Source organism: Eurosta solidaginis, chromosome 5, assembly GCF_040869045.1.
Source record: "Eurosta solidaginis isolate ZX-2024a chromosome 5, ASM4086904v1, whole genome shotgun sequence".
Lineage (NCBI taxonomy): Eukaryota > Metazoa > Arthropoda > Insecta > Diptera > Tephritidae > Eurosta > Eurosta solidaginis.
Genome location: NC_090323.1, coordinates 101,001,620 through 101,025,403, shown reverse-complemented (window position 1 = coordinate 101,025,403; position 23,784 = coordinate 101,001,620). Strand labels below are relative to the sequence as shown.

The following is a 23,784-nucleotide window of genomic DNA, read 5'->3' as shown; positions in this document are numbered from 1 at the left end:
GGTCTGCACCGCTGTCTCCAAAGACCACCCTGCTAAAGCTAGCGGTGATCCTCTTTAGGGCGACAACCCAGGAGCCATCCACTCCAGAGGTAGCCCTAGAAGCACTAGCGCTCCCGCTAGCTGCAGGGGATCCCCCACTCGAAGTCTTACCTCCAGCGGAATGACCGCCGGAAGGCTCGGTGCAAGAGGGGGGACCACAGCTGTCAACAGCGCCTGCGCCCTTCTCCCCCAAATTCCCCCCCCCCCCCCCCTAAATACCGGCTCGTTTGCGTCCTTGCCCGCAGTTATACTGCCATCAATTGCATCCCCACCGTCAGCAGCAGTCTCTGGTACGCCATCGGCTGCTTTACCGTCGGTTGAGGAGCCAGCGGCGACAGTGGGCACCACGGACTCAGCAGCGAAACCGGTACCCCCAGCAACATCAAATTTGTCCCAACTAAAGGGACCTACCCCGGATAGCCCGGATTCCGGCAGACTGCGTAACTCCGCGTCGTCGTCGGATTTCGGGAGAATACTCTCCTCATCCTCTGACTTCGCGGACTTACTCGGCCCGCCCTTACCCTCCTGCTCTGCACTTTTCGAGGTGGTCGCTTCCCCGACGCCACCGGTATCCCCGACTTACCCGCTTTTTTATCTGCTTTGCGACCTCCGTTTTGCACAGCGGTAACCTTCCAAGTGTTCACCTTTAGGAACTGTCGTGCACTTACCCCTCTCCCGAGGTCGACCCTTCAGCGGCCGTCGAAGAACGACCTCCGACAGAACGCGGCCACCGGCGCTTCTTTGCACCGCACAATCATCTTGCGAATTTTTTCGGGAATTTTTCCCCGTGGATAGCTAGTGGTACGACTTGAAGGGTATTTGCTCGGGCGCCAATTGCAACGAAGCTTTCCCAGAGCCCCTATGCCATAAAAGCCCCGTGAAATGAGCAGTTTTGTAAGATAGACGTATTCGGCTTTCGTCGCGTATAGACGTGTTTCGTTTACTTCGTGATTTTCTTTAAAATTTTTTTTTAAATGAATGACTTTTGTGCTAAGTGCAATAAAGCCTTTGCGAGAAATGACTCACTTGTTGTGCCATGTTCGGGTTTGTGCCAAAAAAGATTTCATAGAAACTGTTGTGATGGCCAGATTTCAGAATATGATGTGAAATTATTTAAACTTAATCGTAACATCGTATACTTATGTCAAGGGTGTGTTAACTTGCCTGAGCGCTTTATATCTTCTTTAGACTCTATTGCTGCTTCGCAAAAGCTTGGCATAGATTTTTTAAAAGATCTGTTCAGCTCTTAATTCGAGGATTTGATGAAGGAAGTTGAGGGGCTGAAACCGCTAATCAAATCAGATAAGCAACCTCAAAACTTTAACAGTGATAACATCAACAATGCCAATGACCTACAATTCTTACATAGTGCCGTCAGTCCATCTTGTGTTAGTGTGCGGGAAAATACAAACAACAATAACCACGGGTCTGCTACAGCTGCGCTTTCGTCTTTGCCGTTGTCTTTTACATCTTCTGTTTACCCTATACCTACGATGTTATCACCTGTTTTTTGCAATGTTAACGGCACTTCGCCATTCGTACAGTCAAATGGTGTGAGTAGGCAAAATACATGTCCTTTAACAGATATTACTAAGGGTCATGCAATGTCTGCTAATAATGCTATCGTGAGCAACGTACCTTCTGACGATGGGACTGTTATTGCTTCGATTGGTGCTCAAACGTTTGCCTCTGTTGTTGCTAACAGTGTGAATGCATTGGCTTCTTCAGCTGACGATGTTTATAATCGTAACAATGCTACTTATGCTTCTACGAATCCTGTTAAATCAGATGCTGCTGATACTGCTAATGCTAAAGCGTCAAAATCTACAAAGAAGCGCACACTTAAGGAAACCCCTGCTGCGATTGCTGTTAAACCTGATGAGTTAAATATTACTGCTAGTGGTGGGAATCCTAATATGCAACCAAGTACATCGTCGGGTTTGGACATTCAACCTAGCTCGCCTAATGACAATAATAATAATAACAACAACAAGAATGCCAACAACAACAACAATGTCGGTAACAACAACAATAATGTTAATAACAATCATATGCGTTCACGGAGGCGCGTGATTGGCTCTTGTGTCTACTGAACTTGGGGAAGCTGCTTGTTTCAGATGGTTTCATCTTTCTTCTTTTTTACCCTCGGTCAAACCTGAGGATATTATTGAGTATGTGATTAAACATGCTAATCTAAATAAGCATCAACTGCAGTGTTTCAAGCTTGCTAAGGAGTCGGAGTCGATTAACCGTAAATATGTAAATTTTAAACTTGGTGTAGATGAATTGCACTTTGATAAAGTTCTGAAGCCTCAGTTGTGGCCAGTCAATGTGACGATCAGCCACTTCCGTTTTTTTCTAAAGGACGCAAAACTACAACAGCGGACTTAGTTCATAGTGTCAATCACATGCCATGCAAATATATCAATATCTTCTTTCAAAATGTTTCTGGCCTTAGAAGCAAGACCGAAAATGTGCGCCTATTTAGTTCTTTATTGGAGTATGATGTATTTTTCATCATTGAGACTTGGCTGAATAGTAATTTCTTAGATGCTGAATTTTAGGATCCTAAGCTTTATCATGTTTTCCGTAAGGATAGAGATGCAACAAAGACTGGCCTAAATAGAGGAGGTGGTGTGCTGATTGCCGCCCCGGTCGGTCTCCAGGCCTCGCTTATTTCTTTAACTGTTAGTGACACGCTTCTTGATCAACTTTGTGTGCGGATTCATGGCTCTCTGGGTAAACTGCTCATTTGTGCTTCATATATTCCGCCGTCCAGCCCAGAAAGTATTTATAAGGCTCACGTAAATAATATCTTAAATCTTAAGCGAAGTTTAGGAGAAACGCAGCTATGTGTACTGAGGGATTTTAATTTAAGTAATGTTAGCTGGATCTCTCTTGAAAACAATCTCTATTTAACTCCTACTAATATTAACAGCTCTTATGAATCGTATCTTATTGATAATTTTGGAGGGGTTGGTTTATCTCAAATTAATAGTTTCCATAATTCTTTACATCGCACTCTTGATTTAATTTTTGTAACTAATAACATTAGTTTTGTTATCTCGGAACCTGCGTCTTCAATTTCGCCACCAGACTTGCATCACCTGCCCTTAAAGCTTGAAATTCAGTTCTTTGAGTATTTCTGTATTCCTACATCAAATATGAAAACATCGTTCAATTTTCGAAGATGTGATTTTAATCGTTTAAATTCTGCTTTACGTGGGGTTGATTGGGATGCTATGCTTGGCGAAAGTGAAGTTGGAAAGTCTTTCAATGTATTTAAAAATGAAATTCATAAGATTTGCGAAAAAATCGTGCTATATAAAAATAAAATTTATAAATCTCCCTGGCACAATAGTGAGCTCAAACATCGAAAAAATTTGAGAAACAAGTTCTTTAAAAAATATAAGTTTACTAATCAGCGTCGATTTTATGATTTGTTTATTGTTTATAAGAAAAAATTTAACAATCTTAATAAGTCTTTATATGCTAAGTACGTCAGAAATTTTGAGGTAAAAATCAAGAGCAATCCGAAGAACTTTTGGAATTACATTAACTCCATGAAGAGCGTATTTAGCATACCGAAATCAGTAAGCTACAATAATATTACTGCCAACTCTGTTAATGAGGCTGCTAATCTCTTTGCTGACTTCTTCTCGGCGAACTTTATCACAGATAATGATTTAACTGTGGAAGATACAGATAACATACACAAGTTAATTAAGTCTCCCTCCGTTAATAATTTTGGGTCACTTACTCTCACTGAGGCAGACATAGTTGAGGGGATTATAAAACTTAAAAATTCCTCCAGAACTGATGTTGACAATCTTTCAGTTATTCTATTGAAAAATTGTCCTTCGCTAGTACGACCTTTAATGATTATATTCAATAAATCATTCGCATCGGGTATTTTTATTGATGACTGGAAACAAGCAACCGTCACTCCCATTTTTAAGTCTGGCAACAAAAGTAACTGTTCTAATTACAGGCCTATTTCCAAATTGTCTACAACATCGAAGCTTTTTGAATGTGTTGTCAATGACAAGCTTTACTTTAGTATTAAGCACCTGATTTGCGCCAATCAACATGGTTTTGTCCCGGCCAGATCCACATTAACTAACCTCGCTGTCTTTTCTGAGGATTGCTACGCGGCATTTAGGCGGCGTTTTCAGGTTGATACAATATACCTAGACTTCTCCAAGGCATTCGATAATATTTCTCATAAAATTTTAATTGCGAAATTAGCTTGTTATGGGTTCCACTCTACGTTCCTACAGTGGATTAAATCTTACCTGCACAACAGAAGTAATGTTGTAAATATTGACGGTGTTTATTCGAAACCATTTTGGGCCACCTCTGGAGTGCCCCAGGGCAGTATTCTGGGCCGTTTGCTATTTATCTTGTTCATTAATGACATTCGCTCTTGCTTCTCATCTACCAAATTTCTGCTTTATGCTGATGATCTCAAGATCTATTCTGAGATCAGTTGTTATAATGATGTCGTTGTTCTTCAATCTGAGATTAATAAGCTTTATATCTGGTGTGTTAAGAACCGTCTTTTCCTTAATATAAGTAAGTGCCACACTGTGACGTATGGTAAACTGCTGAGGCCACTTCATACTTCCTATCATATTGCAGAAACCTTTCTTCGAGCGACTCTTGAAGTTAAAGACTTGGGGGTATACTTCGACTCAAAGTTTAATTTTAACACTCACGTCAGCTTCACAATTTCTAAGGCGCTTTCAATGCTTGCATTTGTCAGACGCCATTCCGCAAACTTCTCTGACCCCTCCACACTCAAAGTTTTATATACGTCCTTTGTGCGGTCCAAACTTGAGTATGCGGCTTTCATTTGGCGGCCCTACCACGGGTTCAAAAAATCTTTATGCGCTTCGTGCTTATTTCATTACGTTTCTCTGAACGGATCCCGTCTTATGAGTCTCGATGCCAACTAATATCATTACTATCCCTAAACAATCGCAGAATTCTTTTGGCCTCGTTGTTCATTTTCGACCTTTTCACGGGCAAAATTGACTGCGCGTTGCTTCTTGAAAGACTATGCTTAAATACTCCCTGTAGAAACCTCCGCCACTTTGAAATCTTTTTCATAGGGCTAAGTAGAACTGTTTATAACTCAAAAGCGCCTATTAGCAGAGCCCTATCAAAAATTAATTGCTTCTCAAGTGTTTTGGATATTGACTTCTCCGACCCAAAATACGCTTTTCAACTTAAACTAAAAAATTACTTAATCTGTAATAATATAAAATCTTTTTGCTAGTGTTCTCCATAGCTTAATATAAGCTGGTCTCTGTAATTTAGTCTTAAGTGTCTGTACTTAACATTTCTTACTAGACTAAAAAAAAAATTAATAAATATGTTTTTTTGTTTAACATTAAAAAAAAACAAAAAAATACTTGCTGGGGTATACTCGCCGTATCCAGGATTCCGCACAATAAATTTATACTTTGGGGCCCTTTTCCAAGTCGTACAATTCACCTTATTTAACTTACTTTTCTATTTACAACATAATTATGTCTAAAACTTCATGTTATTTCATTTATTCAGTTTATCGTCGGCGTGGCCTGCCTGGTAACGGTCCACCCGAGTCCCGTTAGCGTGCCTGCGTTGGTTTTACCAGGCTATTTGTTTTGGCTAGCGGTCCACCCGGTCCCGTTAACGCGTGGTTATGGGGTGCTTTAGTGGCGTGCCTACGCTGGCGTTCGTCGCTGCGCTGGCTGTCGTGCTAGGTATTCGGTCGCTGAGGACGCTCTGTTGTCGCTGACGCTGTTGCTGCGTTGGCGGTCGTGATTAGTATTCTGCCACTGAGGGGCGCTCTGTTGCCGTTGGCGCTGTCATTGCGCTGGCTGTCACGGTTAGTACTCTGTCGCTGAGGACGCTTTGGTCACGGAGGACGCTCGATTGTGATGGGTATTCTGTCGCTGAGGACGCTCTCTTGCCGTTAGCGCTGACTGTCGCCGTTAGTATTCTGTCGCTGAGAACGCTCGGTTGTGATGAGTATTCTATCGTTGATGACGCTCTGTTATGATAGATATTCTGTCGCTGAGGACGCCCGGTTATGATGGGTATTCTATCGCTGATGACGCTCTGTTGCCTTTGGAGACCTGACAGGGACCCGACTGTGGTCGGTCGGCGGAGCATAGCCTTAAGCGTATAATGAGCGGAGAATACCACAACACTCAAGTACGCCTCAGTCTGCGTCTACGTCCGGTGGTGATGTCCCGCATTGGTCAAAACCTATTTACCGGCTATCGCCATCCCCTCGTAGATCCGATTATGTACCACAGCGCCGGGCTATATCGTTTGCTGGGCGCCGGTGGTTCTGTTGCTATTATGGGTAACCCCGCGTTCGGCTGTGGCGGGTCAGGGGAGCGTAACCTTAAGCGTATAATGAGCGGAGAAACCGACCGTGTGTCGGTAGAAGCGTCGTGGTTGTTGTCGTATGATTTGGGTATCTTGCTGTTTGATGTCGAATGTTGAAGTTGGTCTGGCCTAGTTTATTGCGTTGTGTATTTGCGTGTTTGACTTGATGTAGGAATAATATGTTTATTATGTGATCGTGTTGCTGGTTTCGCTCAGCTTTATGTTGCCGTGACAATGTTGTGTGATCCAAATTTGGTATCAATATTTGGTCCTCACAATATTTAAAAGAAGCGATGCAGCTATCGAGTTTGATGGAGATTGATAACGTGGCTACTAAGATAAAACTTTTGTGTCGTAAGTGGGCAGTGGCACGCCTCTTCATAAAAATGATTAGTTTATCTGTGTTTATACTTAAACACACGGTGGCCGCCGTGGTGTGGTGCCAGCGTGCTCAACCTACCACACCGAAGGTCCTGCCTCCTAGTTAAGAAACATCAAAAATTTAGAAACAAGTCTTTTGCAATTAGAAAAAAGTTATTCTAGGAGGGGTCGCCCCCCTCCCCCCCCCCCCGGGGCAGTGATTTGGCATCTGCCTTGCAGAAGCCGTTCGGAAACGGCGTAAAACATTTAGGGCCGTCCCGCCAATTTGGAGGGAGAATAAAAAGGGCTCGACGCAAATTGGAAGATAGGCTCGGCCGTCGGAGCCTATCGCGCCTTGCATTTATTTTGTTTCTGCTTAAATACATCTTTATGGGCCAAATTTCATTAATCTGAAGGAAATAAAATACTAAAAAAAATTTCGTTTTTAATTTTTAAATCGTGGCCACTTATTTTGAAGCACCCTGTTGCTATTGCACCTCGTCTTTTCAAATATTTAAGTCCGAAAAATTACTGTCCAGGATCATCTTAAAATATTATTATATTGATAACATTGATGTTTAGGTTTTTTCCAAAATACCATAAGTTGGTTTTATCCACATTTACTTTCAACTTCCTAAGTCATAGCGATATGTATAGGGTGTCCAGATCTTGCATCTTTGACATAGCACAATCCACATTTCTTTCACTCATGGTAATCAATGAATCTTCCGTAACTAAATTGTTAAGAAATATCCACTAAAAATCACAAGATTTAATGGTCGTATTTTCTCGTCATGTTCATGAAGTCTTTTAGATGATGGTGATATCAACTTTTGCCTTCACCATTTTCTTTAAGGGACCGGGTATTCCTGGCACATACCTTCAAATCTAAAGCCTTTAACGCTTGCAGTGGTCGTTATAAGAAATGCTTTTCTATCAACCCAAGAGTTTTCATCTAGTGGGGTTTTATGTAGCGAGTCAAAAATGAAATATCTTTTATTTTTATAATTTATTTAATAATTTGGGGAAAATTTAAACAACGTGACATCAGGACGGACAAGGCGACAGCTGTTTCGATTATACCTTGTAAATCTCTTCAAAGCATTTCTCCCGGGAGTGGGAGTCGAACTCGCACTCCTACGATAGTTGAAATGGTTGTAAACGCATTCAGCTACGTCATGCCTGTTGTAAAGTTCCTCCCAATTGCCTTCTTTTTTGCATATTTTAATCTTTCACACATTGCATACTTCGTATGCAATTATGTGTTAAAGCTATGCTTGGTACGGCGGTTTTCAAAGAAACTTTGGTTTTTGTTGCTGTTTTCGTTCTATTTATAGAACTACAACGAATTAACCAATTTTTTCTGTTTGTATGATTTTAATAATCGGGGCATGACGTAGCTGAATGCGTTTACAACCATTTCAACTATCGTAGGAGTGCGAGTTCGACTCCCAAACAAGGTATAATCGAAACAGCTGTCGCCTTGTCCGTCCTGATGTCACGTTGTTTAAATTTTTCCCAAATTATTAAATAAATTATAAAAAAATTAAAAAATTGCTTCAAATAAATGTTTTCATACATTTAGAAAAGCAATATGGGCAATCCCCGATTATTAAAATCATACAAACAGACAAAATTGGTTAATTCGTTGTAGTTCTATAAATAGAACGAAAACAGCAACAAAAACCAAAGTTTCTTTGAAAACCGCCGTACCAAGCATAGCTTTAACACATAATTGCATACGAAGTATGCAATGTGTGAAAGATTAAAATATGCAAAAAAGAAGGCAATTGGGAGGAACTTTACAACAGGCATGACGTAGCTGAATGCGTTTACAACCATTTCAACTATCGTAGGAGTGCGAGTTCGACTCCCACTCCCGGGAGAAAAGGCTTTGAAGAGATTTACAAGGTATAATCGAAACAGCTGTCGCCTTGTCCGTCCTGATGTCACGTTGTTTAAATTTTTCCCAAATTATTAAATAAATTATAAAAAAATTAAAAAATTGCTTCAAATAAATGTTTTCATACATTTAGAAAAGCAATATGGGCAATCCCCGATTATTAAAATCATACAAACAGACAAAATTGGTTAATTCGTTGTAGTTATATAAATAGAACGAAAACAGCAACAAAAACCAAAGTTTCTTTGAAAACCGCCGTACCAAGCATAGCTTTAACACATAATTGCATACGAAGTATGCAATGTGTGAAAGATTAAAATATGCAAAAAAGAAGGCAATTGGGAGGAACTTTACAACAGACATGACGTAGCTGAATGCGTTTACAACCATTTCAACTATCGTAGGAGTGCGAGTTCGACTCCCACTCCCGGGAGAAAAGGCTTTGAAGAGATTTACAAGGTATAATCGAAACAGCTGTCGCCTTGTCCGTCCTGATGTCACGTTGTTTAAATTTTTCCCAAATTATTAAATAAATTATAAAAAAATTAAAAAATTGCTTCAAATAAATGTTTTCATACATTTAGAAAAGCAATATGGGCAATCCGCGATTATTAAAATCATACAAACAGACAAAATTGGTTAATTCGTTGTAGTTCTATAAATAGAACGAAAACAGCAACAAAAACCAAAGTTTCTTTGAAAACCGCCGTACCAAGCATAGTTTTAACACATAATTGCATACGAAGTATGCAATGTGTGAAAGATTAAAATATGCAAAAAAGAAGGCAATTGGGAGGAACTTTACAACAGGCATGACGTAGCTGAATGCGTTTACAACCATTTCAACTATCGTAGGAGTGCGAGTTCGACTCCCACTCCCGGGAGAAAAGGCTTTGAAGAGATTTACAAGGTATAATCGAAACAGCTGTCGCCTTGTCCGTCCTGATGTCACGTTGTTTAAATTTTTCCCAAATTATTAAATAAATTATAAAAAAATTAAAAAATTGCTTCAAATAAATGTTTTCATACATTTAGAAAAGCAATATGGGCAATCCCCGATTATTAAAATCTTTTATTTTTATTTTTATTTTTTTCTATACATATAATTGAATAGCAACTGCATGTAATTATGGTGTGAAACTGTTCAACAAACTACCAGAGTATGTTAAAACATCTCACAACATTATCACTTTTAAACGTGAAGTGATTCTGTTGTTACTTCAAAGACACGATTTCAGTATCGACCAATATTCATGATACAAGGCATTTAATTAACTGTGCTAAAAATCCTTTCTTTCTCTTTTATCTTTTAGTCAAACATTAAAAGAAACCAAAACCTTATATTTTATACTAACTATACTGTATTTATCAATTTGTGTTGCATTTTTATATAACATTAAATATCTTTTATTTTTATTTTTTTCTCTACATATAATTGAATAGCAACTGCATGACGGTATGCGTAGAAATTGTTAATTATCTGAGCTAAATTCTCACACAAAAATTAAATTTTTTTGAGAATGCATATGTATTATTGTATACGTATATCCAATGAATAAAGGAAAAAAAAAAACCAAGGCCGACATGCGGGGAACTGTGCTATATTACATTTTGTATTAGGGCCTGGACGCTAGCGGCCCAAAGCAGTAAGGCATTTAAAATAATCGTTTTCCCACTTGCACGATTATTTACACACGCCCGAACCTTCCATAGTTAAAATTTAATTCTTTGGGTGAACCTCATATTCCCGACAATACAATATCAAAAAGCAAAATCCCGACGAGATACAATTAGACAAATTTTCTTCAAACATTTAACATTTGCAGAAAAATTAAAATTGAAGCAATTATTTCAAAAAAGAAAATATTCATATCTAGTCTTGACTTTTGGTCGGTATTCTGATTGGCCGGGATTTGGTTGCGTCTGGATTTTGTGTTCGGTAGGAAATATTTTTAATTGCAATTCATTAATTCATTCGAAAAATTAGTTAAACAAAAAAGCTATTTTTTTCTAATTTTTGAGAATAATGGTTGTCCTCATCTGGGGACAATGGCAGTTTAAGTATGAAACTTAGCAAAGAGCTTGTGTTCGACGAAATGTGATTTTGTACACAATCCCCATCTCCAGCGGCACTTAGAATGAGAAACTATGTACCGCAGTTGGTTTTTGAAGCCTTCAGGATTGTGTCCGTTGTTTTTCGATACAGCAAAACAACAACAACAAGGACGAGGTTGTCTGGATGAAGTAGGTTTCAGAAAAGTTCGCACAATGTGGCGTCTGTATGAAAATTTGTCCCTTGGGGATGTACTGTCAACTTTGCATAGTAAAACTTGTAGCCTCCAAGAATCGTTTTTGAACCACATTAGTGGAGCAATATTCGATACTATAATAATATAGTATTAAATATGCCAATAGATTAGAAAGTGATACATACAAAGTATCAGACCAATCCGATGTTAACACGTGCCTCATTCAGGTCAAAGTTAGGAAAAACAGCGATTTTTCAGAAAAAATTTTTTGTGTTTCGTCAGTAAAAGTGAAACCATTTATGCCAGGAACTTGACTCGTACACCATTCGATAGGTAATTTTATTTGTATTGATTTTGATCTTAATAGTATTTTTATAAAACGGTTATTTTTAGCAGTATTTAACATTTATCAGATCAGGTCATAGAGGATATCCCTAATTTTTAATTTCTATGCAAACGTCTATGGACATTACAATATTCAATGGTATACGAGTCAAGTTCCTGGCATAAATGGTTTCACTTTTATTGACGAAACACTAAAATTTTTTCTGAAAAATCGCTGTTTTTCCTAATTTTGACCTCAATGAGGCACCTTTTAACATTATCGGATTGGCCTGAAACTTTGCAATAATCATTTTCTATTTTAGGAGGGTGCCCCGAAAGATAGAACAAAAATTTAAATTCACCATATACCTTGTAACCACCCTAATGTGTCATAGTAATGCCTTCAAAAACACCTGTTAAGCGATAAAAATAATTAATGGTAATGCCCAACTGGGGGCATCAATACAAAACTATACTTAACCATTACAGGAGCTTGTGCACTCTTCACCAATGAAAAATTCTAAAAATTTGAATATATACCCCATAAGAATTTACTCCACAAAATGCCTATATGCCTTGAAATTTCACTTTATTGACACAATCAACATATGTTTATGTTTACATATAATATTTCTGCTATTATATCTCGTAATTGCAGCGGTGTTAAAGACAGATTTCGCTATTTGAAGAAGTCTCCTCGTACGGGGACGGTTGCCGGTAATGGGTTAATCAACATCTTATATTGGACACCATTAACGAAAAACAGATTGAAGTTGAAACGCGCATAAAATAAATGTGTTCAAAAATATAATTTTATTATTTAAATTAAATAAAAATAATAATTGGCCACCAATAATATAAAAGATACTGAAGTTGTAAGGCGCATTATAAAATAAACGTGTTCAAAAATTAAATTTTATTGTGTAAATTAAATAAAAATAATAATATGTCACCAATCTAATTTTTGAACACATTTATTTTATAATGCGCGTTACAACTTCAGTCTCTTTTTATTACTCCAATAAGTTTTAGAAAATTTAAGCAATTATATAAATAGACTTGTTCTCTTATTATAAATTACAAATTTACAAAGGTTTTATTTTATCAGGTATTGTCCTCAACGTTTCACGTTTAGCTTACCTTTTCCACATTGTTTGGCTTGTTTTCGTTTACAAGATCTAGATGCTGCAGAAATGGAAAACCTTTATTAGCTATTGTCTCCCCTTTTTCTAAAGTATTATATTCAGATAATTTAATATTATTGCAAAATACTGTATCTCTCTTCATGTTTGCAGATGGTATTAAATTTCCAATTGGCATAGCATTCGAGCCATTCAATCCGTGGTCGTTGCACATACCGATCTTGTTGTATATAATATTTGGATTGCTGACTATTATCTGGGCTTCTACTGTGCTAAAAGCGTTTAAAGATTTAATGTCAGGAGATAAATCGGAGGCCGGTGATGACGAGTTTATAACAGGGTTAAAACACGCAGTCATCATGTGGTCTGATAAGTCGGTAGTTGCAATGTTCTCCTCCCTAGTACTACCCTCACACTCGGAATCCTCCCTTTGTTTTGTAAATAAATTAAACGAATTTGGTTCTTCATAATGGGTACAAGAGCTTAATTCATTTTGAATGTTTTCCACGTCATTAATCGATGTTCCAATTATACTAACATCATCGCACATCTGCATTTCGTGCATTCCCTCAAAAAAGCTCTGCATTTCTAAAAAAAAGAAGAGAAAATATATTATTAAAATTAACAATTGTTTTTTGTTTTATCGACATATTGATAAAGGATTCAAGGTTCGATTCGAGGTCAAGGCCAGGATAATAATTTTTTTTATGATAATTATTGTTTTTTTTTTGTAATATTGCTATAATTGAAAATTTTTATTTTGTTTTTGGAAGAGTAAGTAGACAAATTTTCAGACAACCTGCCATAGCTGCGCATATATATCCATTTCGAAGGGGGCTAAGCCAGTGGCATGCCTTTCATACAAGCCGAAAAGCCCGACTTGCCCAAATATTTCAACCCATTTTAAATTATATATTTTTTCAAAATGTGTGTAGTTATTTTCTGCTCGAAATGTGTTTTGTGCTTAAATTCATTCGTCTCTTTCAGTTGAATTTGTGTCATCCTGTGTTTTGCATGGGAACATTATGATAAAATGAACATTCATACGATTATAGCATGCTATCTCAGTAGCACACATGGGCTTTTATGAGGCTTTTAAAACAGAAAACCTTATATAGTTTTCTCGCTTTTACCAAAGAGAAGTCTGTTTAAGTTTCAGTTAATTGCGTATGGGCTCACTTTTTGCCTCTTTTAGTTCTTTTCCGCTTTTAAATAACCGAGACTTGCACCCTTTTTAAGCGGGAGACATTGGTGCTTTATCGGTAACCGTATATGTAACCTTATAACAGCTGATTCGACCAATCTTATGAGAATCAATGCAATCGATTATTGGTGCCACTAAGGTCGTAACCGTATCGTAGCCAACCAATTGGGGTTTGGTTTACCATCGTAACGATAAACAGCTGATTACGTTAGGGATACGGATACAGCGATACGACATACGGCACCAATGACTCCAGCTTTAATTTTATTCAAGGATACATTTATTTTCCAAATTAAGGTTATAAAATAAGTATAATTTAATTACTCGGTATTTTTATTTGCTTCACTTTTTGTTTTACAAATTATAATTTTAGCAAGGATTAGGATGCCGACATTAATATAAGCGCACTCAACGATAACTGACTGCCATTAGTTTTTTGGTCGTCCGCTAAACCGCTTGCTAAGTAGGTAAATAGGTATGTATGTATGTAAGTAAAAACAAAGGAAGCGGTATTTGTTCACCGTACTTTAATTTATGACACTAAGGGTGTTCCAAAATTATAGCAAGCGGTTTATCCATTTTTTATAGGAAATTTAATTAATGTAAGTTTGAAGGTAAGTATCAATTTTAAGGTAAATATGCATTTTAGGGCAATTATAAATTTTAGGTAAATCCAAATTTAAAGGTAAGTATGAATATGAAATGTATATAATTCAAAAGTTTTACAGGTAAGTATAAATTTGAATGTAAGTATGAAGTAACATGTGTATAATTCCAAAGGTTTACAGGTAAGTATAAATTTGAATGTAGGTATGAACATAAGAGGTATCAAAATGCAATTAGGTTCCGTCCCATGTCTTCAACATGGCGCCCCGTCTGCGGAGTTATGAGATGGAGGAGTTCTTGGAGCTTCTCGAGCGTGGTCACCGCCGTGTTGAAGAGCTTGCGTAGATTGCGTTAGTCTATCCTATGGTTCTGCGAGTGCGCGGCTGGCCTCTCGATCGTACATGGGGAAGCCCTGCGCCGTTGTTCATAGCGCCTGTTGCGTTCTAGTGGGGGTGTAGATGGACATCGATTACGCGGCGTTGAGGCGGTCGGACGATGTAGTAGGGTATGATGGGCCCTGCCGCAGTGCTGGCAACTCCCGAACGACGTGCATTCCCCTGTCTTGTGGGACGTGGCCAGGCAATTGATACAGCACTTATGGACGCGAGCGGACTCGTGTCGCTCCGCTGGCGTCATCGCCAAGAAAGCGTGGCAATGCCGTAATGAGTGTTGGCGACAGCACAGCCTGCATTTTCCGCGCTCCATTATGATATCTGTGGAGAAATTTGAAAGAAAAGAAAAAAAGAAAACGAAAACAGAGGAATTAGCTGTGATATTGAAAGAGAAGGGTGGCAAAGAGATTTGGAGGGATAGGGCACAGGAAGTGTGTGAGAGGGGGGCTATGACATGGGTAATAAACATATCTTTGTAATGTTGCGCCTGATTGTGCCGTTCTGGGTGTGAATGTCTACGACGCGCACATTCTCGTCAGGTCCTACGTTTAGGTTTGAAATTCGACCTAGTCGCCATTCGTTGGGGGGCAGAAGGTCGTCTTTGATGACGACTAGGTCCCCTACCTTGACGTTGATTTCCTGGGCCTTCCATTTTTGACGCTTATGCAATTCCTTTAAATATTCATTTTTCCAGCGATTGCTGAACTGATGGTGAAGTACTTTCAGTTTTTTCCATCGGTGAAGGAGACTAAGATTGTCGGTATTGGGTTCTGGGAGAGATATCAGGGGGGCTCCTCGCAAAAAATGGCCTGGGGTTAAAACGAGTAAATTATGGGGTCGTCGGACATTGGAGAGAGCGGTCTAGAATTGAGGACCGCTTCAATTCGAACTGGAAGTGTCGAGAACTCTTCAAACGAGAATTTATGGTTTCCGGCGACTTTGTGGAAGTGCATTTTGAATCTCTTCAGTGCTGCTTCCCAGAGACCGCCCATGTAAGGAGCGTAATGGGGGATGAACTGCCAAGAGAGGCCATGCAGAGCGTATTTGTCGGCTATGTCCGAGGCTTAGAAAAGACGATAGTTCTTTCTGAATTGTTCGTTGAGCTCCGACGAACGTTTTTCCATTATCTGACATTATCTTATGAGGCAGGCCGCGGCGACCGGCAAAGCTCTAAATGCTTCCGTTGTTAGGTCTGAACAGGCTTCTAGGCGAATAGCCTTGGTAGAGAAGCAGACAAACACACAGACGTAAGCCTTTGTGTGCGAGGCTCGACGTAGTGGTGATGTTTTGACGAGAAACGGGCCGGCAAAATCGACACCTATTGTGTGAAAGGGTTAGGTATATGTCGTCCTTTCCGCTGGTAGAGCAGCCATTGTCTGCGACTTCACGCTTCCAAAGGCAGCCGGTTCTATGTACCGGAGCGACTCGGGATTTTTCCCGACCAAGGACTGTCATTTCAGTGTGACCCCAAATAATTTGTTTCGTCCCTCCCACAAATTGTCATCCTCCCAGCAGCTCCTTGCAGCAGGACTGCTCCATATTCTCTTACTCCGGGAAGGCATCGAATCCTATCCGGGTCCGTCTCCTGACCCCGGTCCTGAGAAATGGTTTTGCTGCATCTGCCGGAAAAGAATCTTTTTTGGACGGTCATACTCTGTTCAGTGTGTCTCGTGCAAGGGATGGTTGCATCGGACAGGTTGTTCTGGGCTTGATCCCAAAACCCGACGTCCACGTAACTTTTATAAATCTTTTGTGGCTCCTTGCAGTTCACGCCCAAGGGCGTCCCGTAGTCTTCGCCTAAGCGCCCCCCTCCCACGACCTTCCAGCAGCCCCGCTGCTCAGCAAGCCACAACAAGTACCCGCTGCTGCTCGCGCCCCACGGCGCCAACAACTCAAATAGCTGATACCACTCATAACTACTACCTTCGTAGTAGAGTTGGCAGCAATGCTGAGCATCAGCCCCTGCCCCCGTCTTCTCCCCCCCCCCTCTTTTCCGGCAGCAATCGTGCAGGTCAGGGAAACAGACTCTTAGTCCCTACCTCCGTTTGCACCGTCTACCAGAACAGAATATATAGGTTTGCGACATCCGCCCAATGCAGCTCCTGCCTTGGGTGGTGCCACTTTCCTAGATGTTCTGGTCTCCGCGACGGCAACCCCCCGACGGGTTTCATCGCGCCATGTTGCCAGGTCGCAAACCCAAATCATCCGGGTACCCCAATGCTTGCCCAAGGACGCCTAGTCCCAGGGCCACAACAGCAATTGCGTCCTGGCCTTCCACAACCAAGGCGTAGTCACCCGTCACTTACCCCCAGAGTGGCGGCGTCTCCCCTTATGCACTGCAGAATTCTGCAGTTAAACTGTAATGGACCAACTGGGAAGATCACGGAGATAGTCGATTTCATGAAGCGGCACAACATCCGCATTGCTGCGATTCAAGAGACTAAACTCACAGCAAGATCTGCATTGCAGACCTGCTCTGGGTATAATGTCCATAGGAAATACCGCGAGAGCGGAAATAGAGGCGGTCTCCCGTTTATCATACACCACTCTGTGCAATATTATATATTTGATCCTGGAATCGACCGCAGGGACAATGTCTTAGAACGTCAAGGCCTATCTGTCCGGTCGGGCGATGCAAACCTAGAAATCATCAACATCTACATCCCTCCTGCCACCTGTTGCCCCAGTGGATACCGCCCTAATATCAGGGCCTTACTCACTGGCAACAATCGCATTATCTTAGGCGATTTCAATGCCCATCATGATCTGTGGCATTCAAACTTGCGGGCGGACAGTAGGGGTGAGATGTTGGCGGATCAAATAGAAGAAACGACGTTCTGCACAATAAACGGTCACTGGTCATTTCAACAGCGATCAACAGTCAATACCTGAGCAAATTTCAAAGAGAATTTTACCCTCACTGCACTCTTTACTTTGTACTTATGACGGTGGCGCCACTTGTTACAAAAGAACACCAAAATAAGAAAACCACCAGATCGAAAAAACACACAAACTGGGAAAACAACAAAAAACTATTTTTTCAGTTATAAATACAAAACGAAAAACCCTTTTTTGAATTTACTGTGCAAAAAATTATGAGATACACCTATTTACTGCAACTTCTCCTCCAAGCGATATGAAAAATTAGTAACATTTTGTGCAAGTTTTTACGAATTTTCACTCACGCGAACGAATCTAATAAGATAATAAAACCATCCTTTTTTAATGTTGATGTTTCCGACAACATAAAAGTTTGAGTTGTTTTGGAATCGTTTCAACTTAAAGTGTTACGAAAATTAAACTTGCCGAATTACATGTAAAGTTCCTTCAGTTGTGAATTCCTGCGATTTGATTCTTTACTTTTCTATAACTTACAAGTTCTCTATTTAAAATGTTATGTCAAACATTTATACTACAAGTTTTGTTCGAAACAATTAAGTGTGGCAACTACATGCGAGAGAAGAAATTGAGAATGAGCTGAGCTGCAACTGAAAGAATTGAGAATCAGTTTTTTGACTACTATTTTCATTTCTATTGCAAAGCGAAGTTCAAAACTATAAATTAAATAAATTATAAAATATAAAATTTGGTGAAAGTGAGTTTATAAAACAAAATAATAAAGTGTATAATGTTTAAAGTGTGCCAGCATATTTGATGTACGCCCAATTGAAGTTCGGTTAGTAAGTGCGTACATATGTATGTATATGTAGCAAGCATGCGCATGGGGTTAGTAATACATCTCCAAAATTAATACTGAATCAGAGGATCTATTGCACTCACAGCTTGGGGAGGGATAAAAGGACCTCGAGAACCTGGAAGTAGCGGCAATGTTGGAAGTGGACAAAGAGTTCAGTGATGCTGCGAGTCTAACAAAGACCTTTTCGATCATGAGTGGGAGAAATGGAACTCCAGACCCTGAAAACAGCGGGAAAAATTCATTGCGTGAGCGCAGTAGCGGAAGAATTTGAGGAGAGACAAAGAACTCAATGGCGCTGCGAGTCTTACAGATAAAACTCCAACACAGTAATGTGGCATCGAGCGAGCTCCTCCTGACTCTTGAGGAGGGTTCGTTTGAGGTGGCGCTGATACAGGAGCCGTGGTTTTCATCTGGAGATAAGGTGTCTGGACTCGGCGCTCGCCGATTGAGCAAAGACAGAAGGCAGAGTTAGAGCTGCAGTCATGGTAAGGAAACACCTAGACTCGTGTATGCTATCTAACTTCAGGATCTAAGACCTAGCGGTAGTCGCAATAGAGGGGAACGGAGGAGTTCAAAAGGCTGGTGGATCAAGAAGCGTGCAGAAGACTGCTTGTCATAGGCGCCGATGCGAATGCGCAACACAACGTATGGGGAGGGACGATATTATTAGAGGTGGGTCCCTCCTCTGAGAGGTTGATAGATGTGTACATAAAGTCCATCGTGGATGAAAAGCTGTTCTCCACAACACATTATGCGTACACCAAAGGCAAGTCGGTAGACACCGCATTGCATAGGGTAGTAATAAGCATAGAGAAATCCCTGGAATATAAGGAGTATGCTCTAGGAGTCTGCTTGAACATTGCCGGGGCTTTCAATAATGTTGCAAAATGGGCGATTATGGATGATCTTAATTACATTAAAGTACATCCTGCCTTAATCAGATGGATCGGCTTCATGTTAAATTGCAGAAAGATTACATCACAATGGGGATTGTACGAGGCCACGAAATCAGTGGACAGGGCACGCCGCAGGGAGGGGTGCTATCACCTCTGCTGTGGACGCTGGTCATCAACCAACTGCTCAGGCGATTCGATGAGGGACCCGTAAAACTTACGGCTTACGCAGATGACGTTGCAATTTTCATAAGTGAAAAGTGCCTTCCAACTATTTGGTTTTTTTATGGTTCGGGCGCTTCGGGATATTCATACCTGGGCATCTAATGTCGGGTTGAAAGTCAATGCGGAGAAGACGGATATGGTCTTGTTTACAAAGAGGTACAAGGTCCCAAATTGGACCAGGCCTAAGTTAGGTAGTGTGACCTTACAGCAGAAACCTTGCACAAGGTATCATCACTAGGAATCATCCTAGACAGTAAGCTCTCATGGAAGCTCAAAGTGGAGGAGAGGATCAAGAAGGCCTCAACGGCACTCTATGCATGTAAAAGAATGCTGGGGTGTACGTGGGGCTTATCGCCCTCTCTTTCTCATTGGGGTTTTACAGCGATTGTAAGCCCTATTCTATACTACGGAGTCCTTGTTTGGTAGAAAGCCACACAAAAAACAACATACCTCAAAAAATTAGTGGGGGTATGCAGACTATTGATGCTTATCATTACGGGAGCCCTGAAAACAACCCCGACGGCTGCACTGTATGCCATTCTGCACATTCCACCTGTAGCAAAGAACGAAGCATTAACAACAGCAACCAGGATCGGTGCCTCGGGGCAGCTTGAGCGCCGATCATATGGCCATAGTAGTATAGCGTCATCAATCGCAAGACGAACAGACTACCTGATTCCCTATCTGCTTTTCCAGGGAGATCTTAAGGCCACAATAGAGGTGGGCGGTTGGCGCAAGGGTGCGCAAATGGCGGACGAGGCGATACATGTGTACACAGATGGTTCTAAAGTAGTGGAAGGAGTAGGGTCTGCGGTATACTGTGCTGATCCGGTAATAAGCAGATCCTATAGGCTGCCGGATTACTGTAACGTTTTCCAAGCGGAAATATTAGCCGTAACCAAAGCAGTAGAAACCCTGGAAGAGAATAGCTTAAGCTGCAACCGTGCTAACTTTTATATTGACAGTCAAGCAGCAATTAAGGCAATAATCTCGCATAGCACAGCATCTAAATGCGTGTTAAGAGTGTAAGCAGTCTCTGGAGAGAATCGGGACAGGGAGAAGCATACATCTATATTGGGTCCCAGGGCATATGGGAATAGAAGCTTGAAGCTTGCTCCGTAGACGTCCCACGACTGGGCGAGATTAAGCGAAGGCGAGAGGTGCACACGATCGACCAAGCGGGAAAGGCGTGGGTTCAATCGCGGGGCTGTAAAGTGTCGAAGATTATGTGTAGGTCTTACAACCTTAGACTAACAAAGTTGCTTCTATCATTAAAAGAGAGGACTGTATACTCATGACGGGTATTCTGACTGGACACTGCCTTCTGGCGTCACATGCCTTTAAATTAGGGCTGGCCAGTGATAGCAGAAGTAGGAAGTGCGGGTTGGAGGAGGAAACGATCGAGCACGTTCTGTGCTCGTGCCCTGCACTTGGCAGGCTAAGACTCCAGCTATTAGGAGTGATACAGCTGTCAGATCAAGAAGCAGCAAGTGGCTTAAGTCCTAGGAAGCTTCTAGTATTTGCCAAGAGGACGGAGTTAATTTATAACATAGGTCCTGGTTTTTTGATAGGGTTTTTCAGTTTTGTCGTTAAAACAAACTTCTGGTAACACTACGGACTCAATTAGTATATGTGAGGTCCTCAAGGACCGGCCAGTTCAACCTAACTTAAAGATAAACACATGGATTACCCAGCTATTTTACGCAGTTCGATATTGAGTCAAGTGGACTTAATAGTAAAAGAAGACGGCGACATGCTCGCTTCCCGAGGCCGTCGGTTCTATGTACCGGACCGACTGGGGATTTTTCCCGACCAAGGACTGCCATTTCAGTGTATCCCCATTTAATTTGTTGCGTCCCTCCCACAAATTGTCATCCTCCAAGCAGCTCCTTGCAGCGGGACTGCTCCATATTCTCTTGCTCCGGGAAGGTATCCAGACCAATTCTAAATATTCTCGCGGAATTTTGTTCTCGCGGATTTTTTTATTCCCGCGGAAAAATTCCTCCAATTCTTTTCTCCTAGGGAGAAGAAAAATTGGGGAATAGGAATTTCGTATTTTCGAAGTCAGCTGTTTTGTCAATTGAACTTTCGTTGCGCATTTCTTATTTTGTTTAAAAAATTGAAAAGTTTAATTATTGTTGCGAATTTGTTTGAAATTAAGAAATAAGGTATAAAAAATGCACATTATTGTATTTCATGTGGTATTCACTGAAATGAGTAATGAATTTGTGCCATAGCAACATCAACAGACGAGCATAAGAAGAAGACGGCGGGATAACACATATCCGCCGGAGTTGCCTGCTTTCATTCTACAAAGCAATTTTCTGGCGGCCACGTCGAGTTGAGTTCGCCTTTCGCCATATGCCAAAATCTATTTAAGCCTTCTTAAAAAATCCTTGCGCAATTTCTGGATGGCTGCATCAAATATGCGAAGAGCTCTTCCGTTGCTTATGATATACTTTTCGACTTAAAATAAAGAATATTGTGGTTGCTGTTGTTGTTATTGTATTAACAGTGAGAATATTGGGGTAGAATGTAAATAAATATTTTATCACACGTTTGTACAAATAAGTGTTCTTTCTTAAAATAACCAATTTCCTTTAACTATTTTGATCCATTCCCTTTAATTTAACTAGTGAAAAAACTCCTATGAAATGGCAGAGAAATCTCCCTCTCCCTTACATTCATAATACCTACTTTTCTCCCATTACCGGTTTCCGCTTTTTCGAACATTGTTCAGAATAGGAGGAAAGGCAGAAGTGAAAAAACTCACAAGGAATTTTTATTTAGAATACGAGGAATGGGATAAGGGAAAAAACTCGCACGGAATTTTCGTTTAGAATTGGGCTGATCGAACACAATCCGGGTCCGTCTCTTGACGCAGGTCCTGAGAAATGGTTTTGCTGCATCTGCCGGAAAACAATCTTCATAGGACCGTCATACTCTTGTCAGTGTGTCTCGTGTAAGGGATGGTTGCATCGGACAGGTTGTTCTGGGCTAGACCCCAAAACCCGACGTCCACGTAACTTTTATGCGCCTCAGCGCCCCCCCCCCCCCCCCCCCGCCCCGCTGCTCAGCAAGCCACAACGAGTACCCGCTGTTGCTCGCGCCCCACGGCGCCACCAACTCACAAGTGTAGCGGCAGCCTCTGGGTTAATGCGATGGTAAGGATGTTCAAACATTTACGTATGTATCTGTGTGCATATACCAGCATAGCTACGTTCACATGCATTAGTAACTAGTAGGAAGCAAACACTTGGATAGATGCTCGAACACGTATCTGTTAGTATGCGTGAAGTTAGTTCGTGAAAGTTTATATCCGTCGTTTCCCGCTGTAGGATGCCGATATAATTTAAACTACGACCGTTCAATTCAATAGTAAATTTTATTCTGATTTTTTCAGTTTTCATTTTTTCAAATTCAAAAGTACAACTCGTTTACATATTTTTTTCAACGAGTCACGTACACTTATTTCCCTTTCAAAAATATGTAACGAGTTCAACAAGTGTATGCCCTTTCGAAAACATTCATACAAAACATAAATATTTTATAAATTGAAAATATACGTAATGACATACATTTAAATATTTTACATAAACATAAACATACAAATATTTTGGAAAAAGTTATCTTCAATATTGATTATTTGAAACAAAGCTTTCTGCTTTAAATATAAACCCAAAAAGTGTAACACAGTACATGTATATACAAGTATTCATGCTACAATTCGACCATCCTGACAATTGAGATCACCTGATCTCCAATTCAATCTATCAAAATTAAAACTAATTAAAAAATGTGTTTACAACAAAAAATGCTACAATAATTCGACCATCCTGACATCTTAGATCTCCTGATCTTCTGTCTTACCCCAATTTTTCTCATTCCCCGAAAACCACGGACGCATATTACTGATTGCCCACACCCCAAAATAAGGTATTCTAGACTGTTGAAAACCTTCAACATCTTTCACTACATAACGATCATTTTTAAGTACTTTATCTATCATATATGGTCCTTTAAATTTCGGAATAAGTTTTTTATGTACACCGACACTAGAATCAAAGTTTTTAAGCATTACGTAGTCTCCTTCTCGAAATATAGTTGGAGCTTTTCTCTTACTATTCACATATTCTTCATTATACTTTTGCAACTTTTTTTCTTTTTCTGCAGCACTATTTCTAATAACACAAAGAGATCTTGGCTCTTGAATTTGTTCCAACTCTATTAAATTCTCCTTCAAAACATTTAACACATTGCCTCGTTGTTTAACCCCAAACAACATTACACTAGGATATTCTTTTATAGTCCTATGTAATGTATTATTTAACGCAAATTCTACAGTTTCTATAACATTATCCCAGTA

The 23,784-nt window shown here is 40.3% G+C and overlaps 1 protein-coding gene across 5 annotated transcripts in view; it reads right to left on the bottom strand.

The window, feature by feature from the left end:
- The window catches only part of SREBP (Sterol regulatory element binding protein), an 801,341-nt gene that overhangs the window by 684,273 nt on the left and 93,284 nt on the right, over positions 1 to 23,784 (bottom strand). For all 5 annotated transcript variants that reach the window (XM_067756911.1, XM_067756910.1, XM_067756908.1 and 2 more), the window contains exon 2: positions 12,400 to 12,989. In XM_067756911.1, coding sequence (XP_067613012.1) covers positions 12,400 to 12,989 — 590 coding nt within the window. The remainder of the gene's footprint in view (positions 1 to 12,399; positions 12,990 to 23,784) is intronic.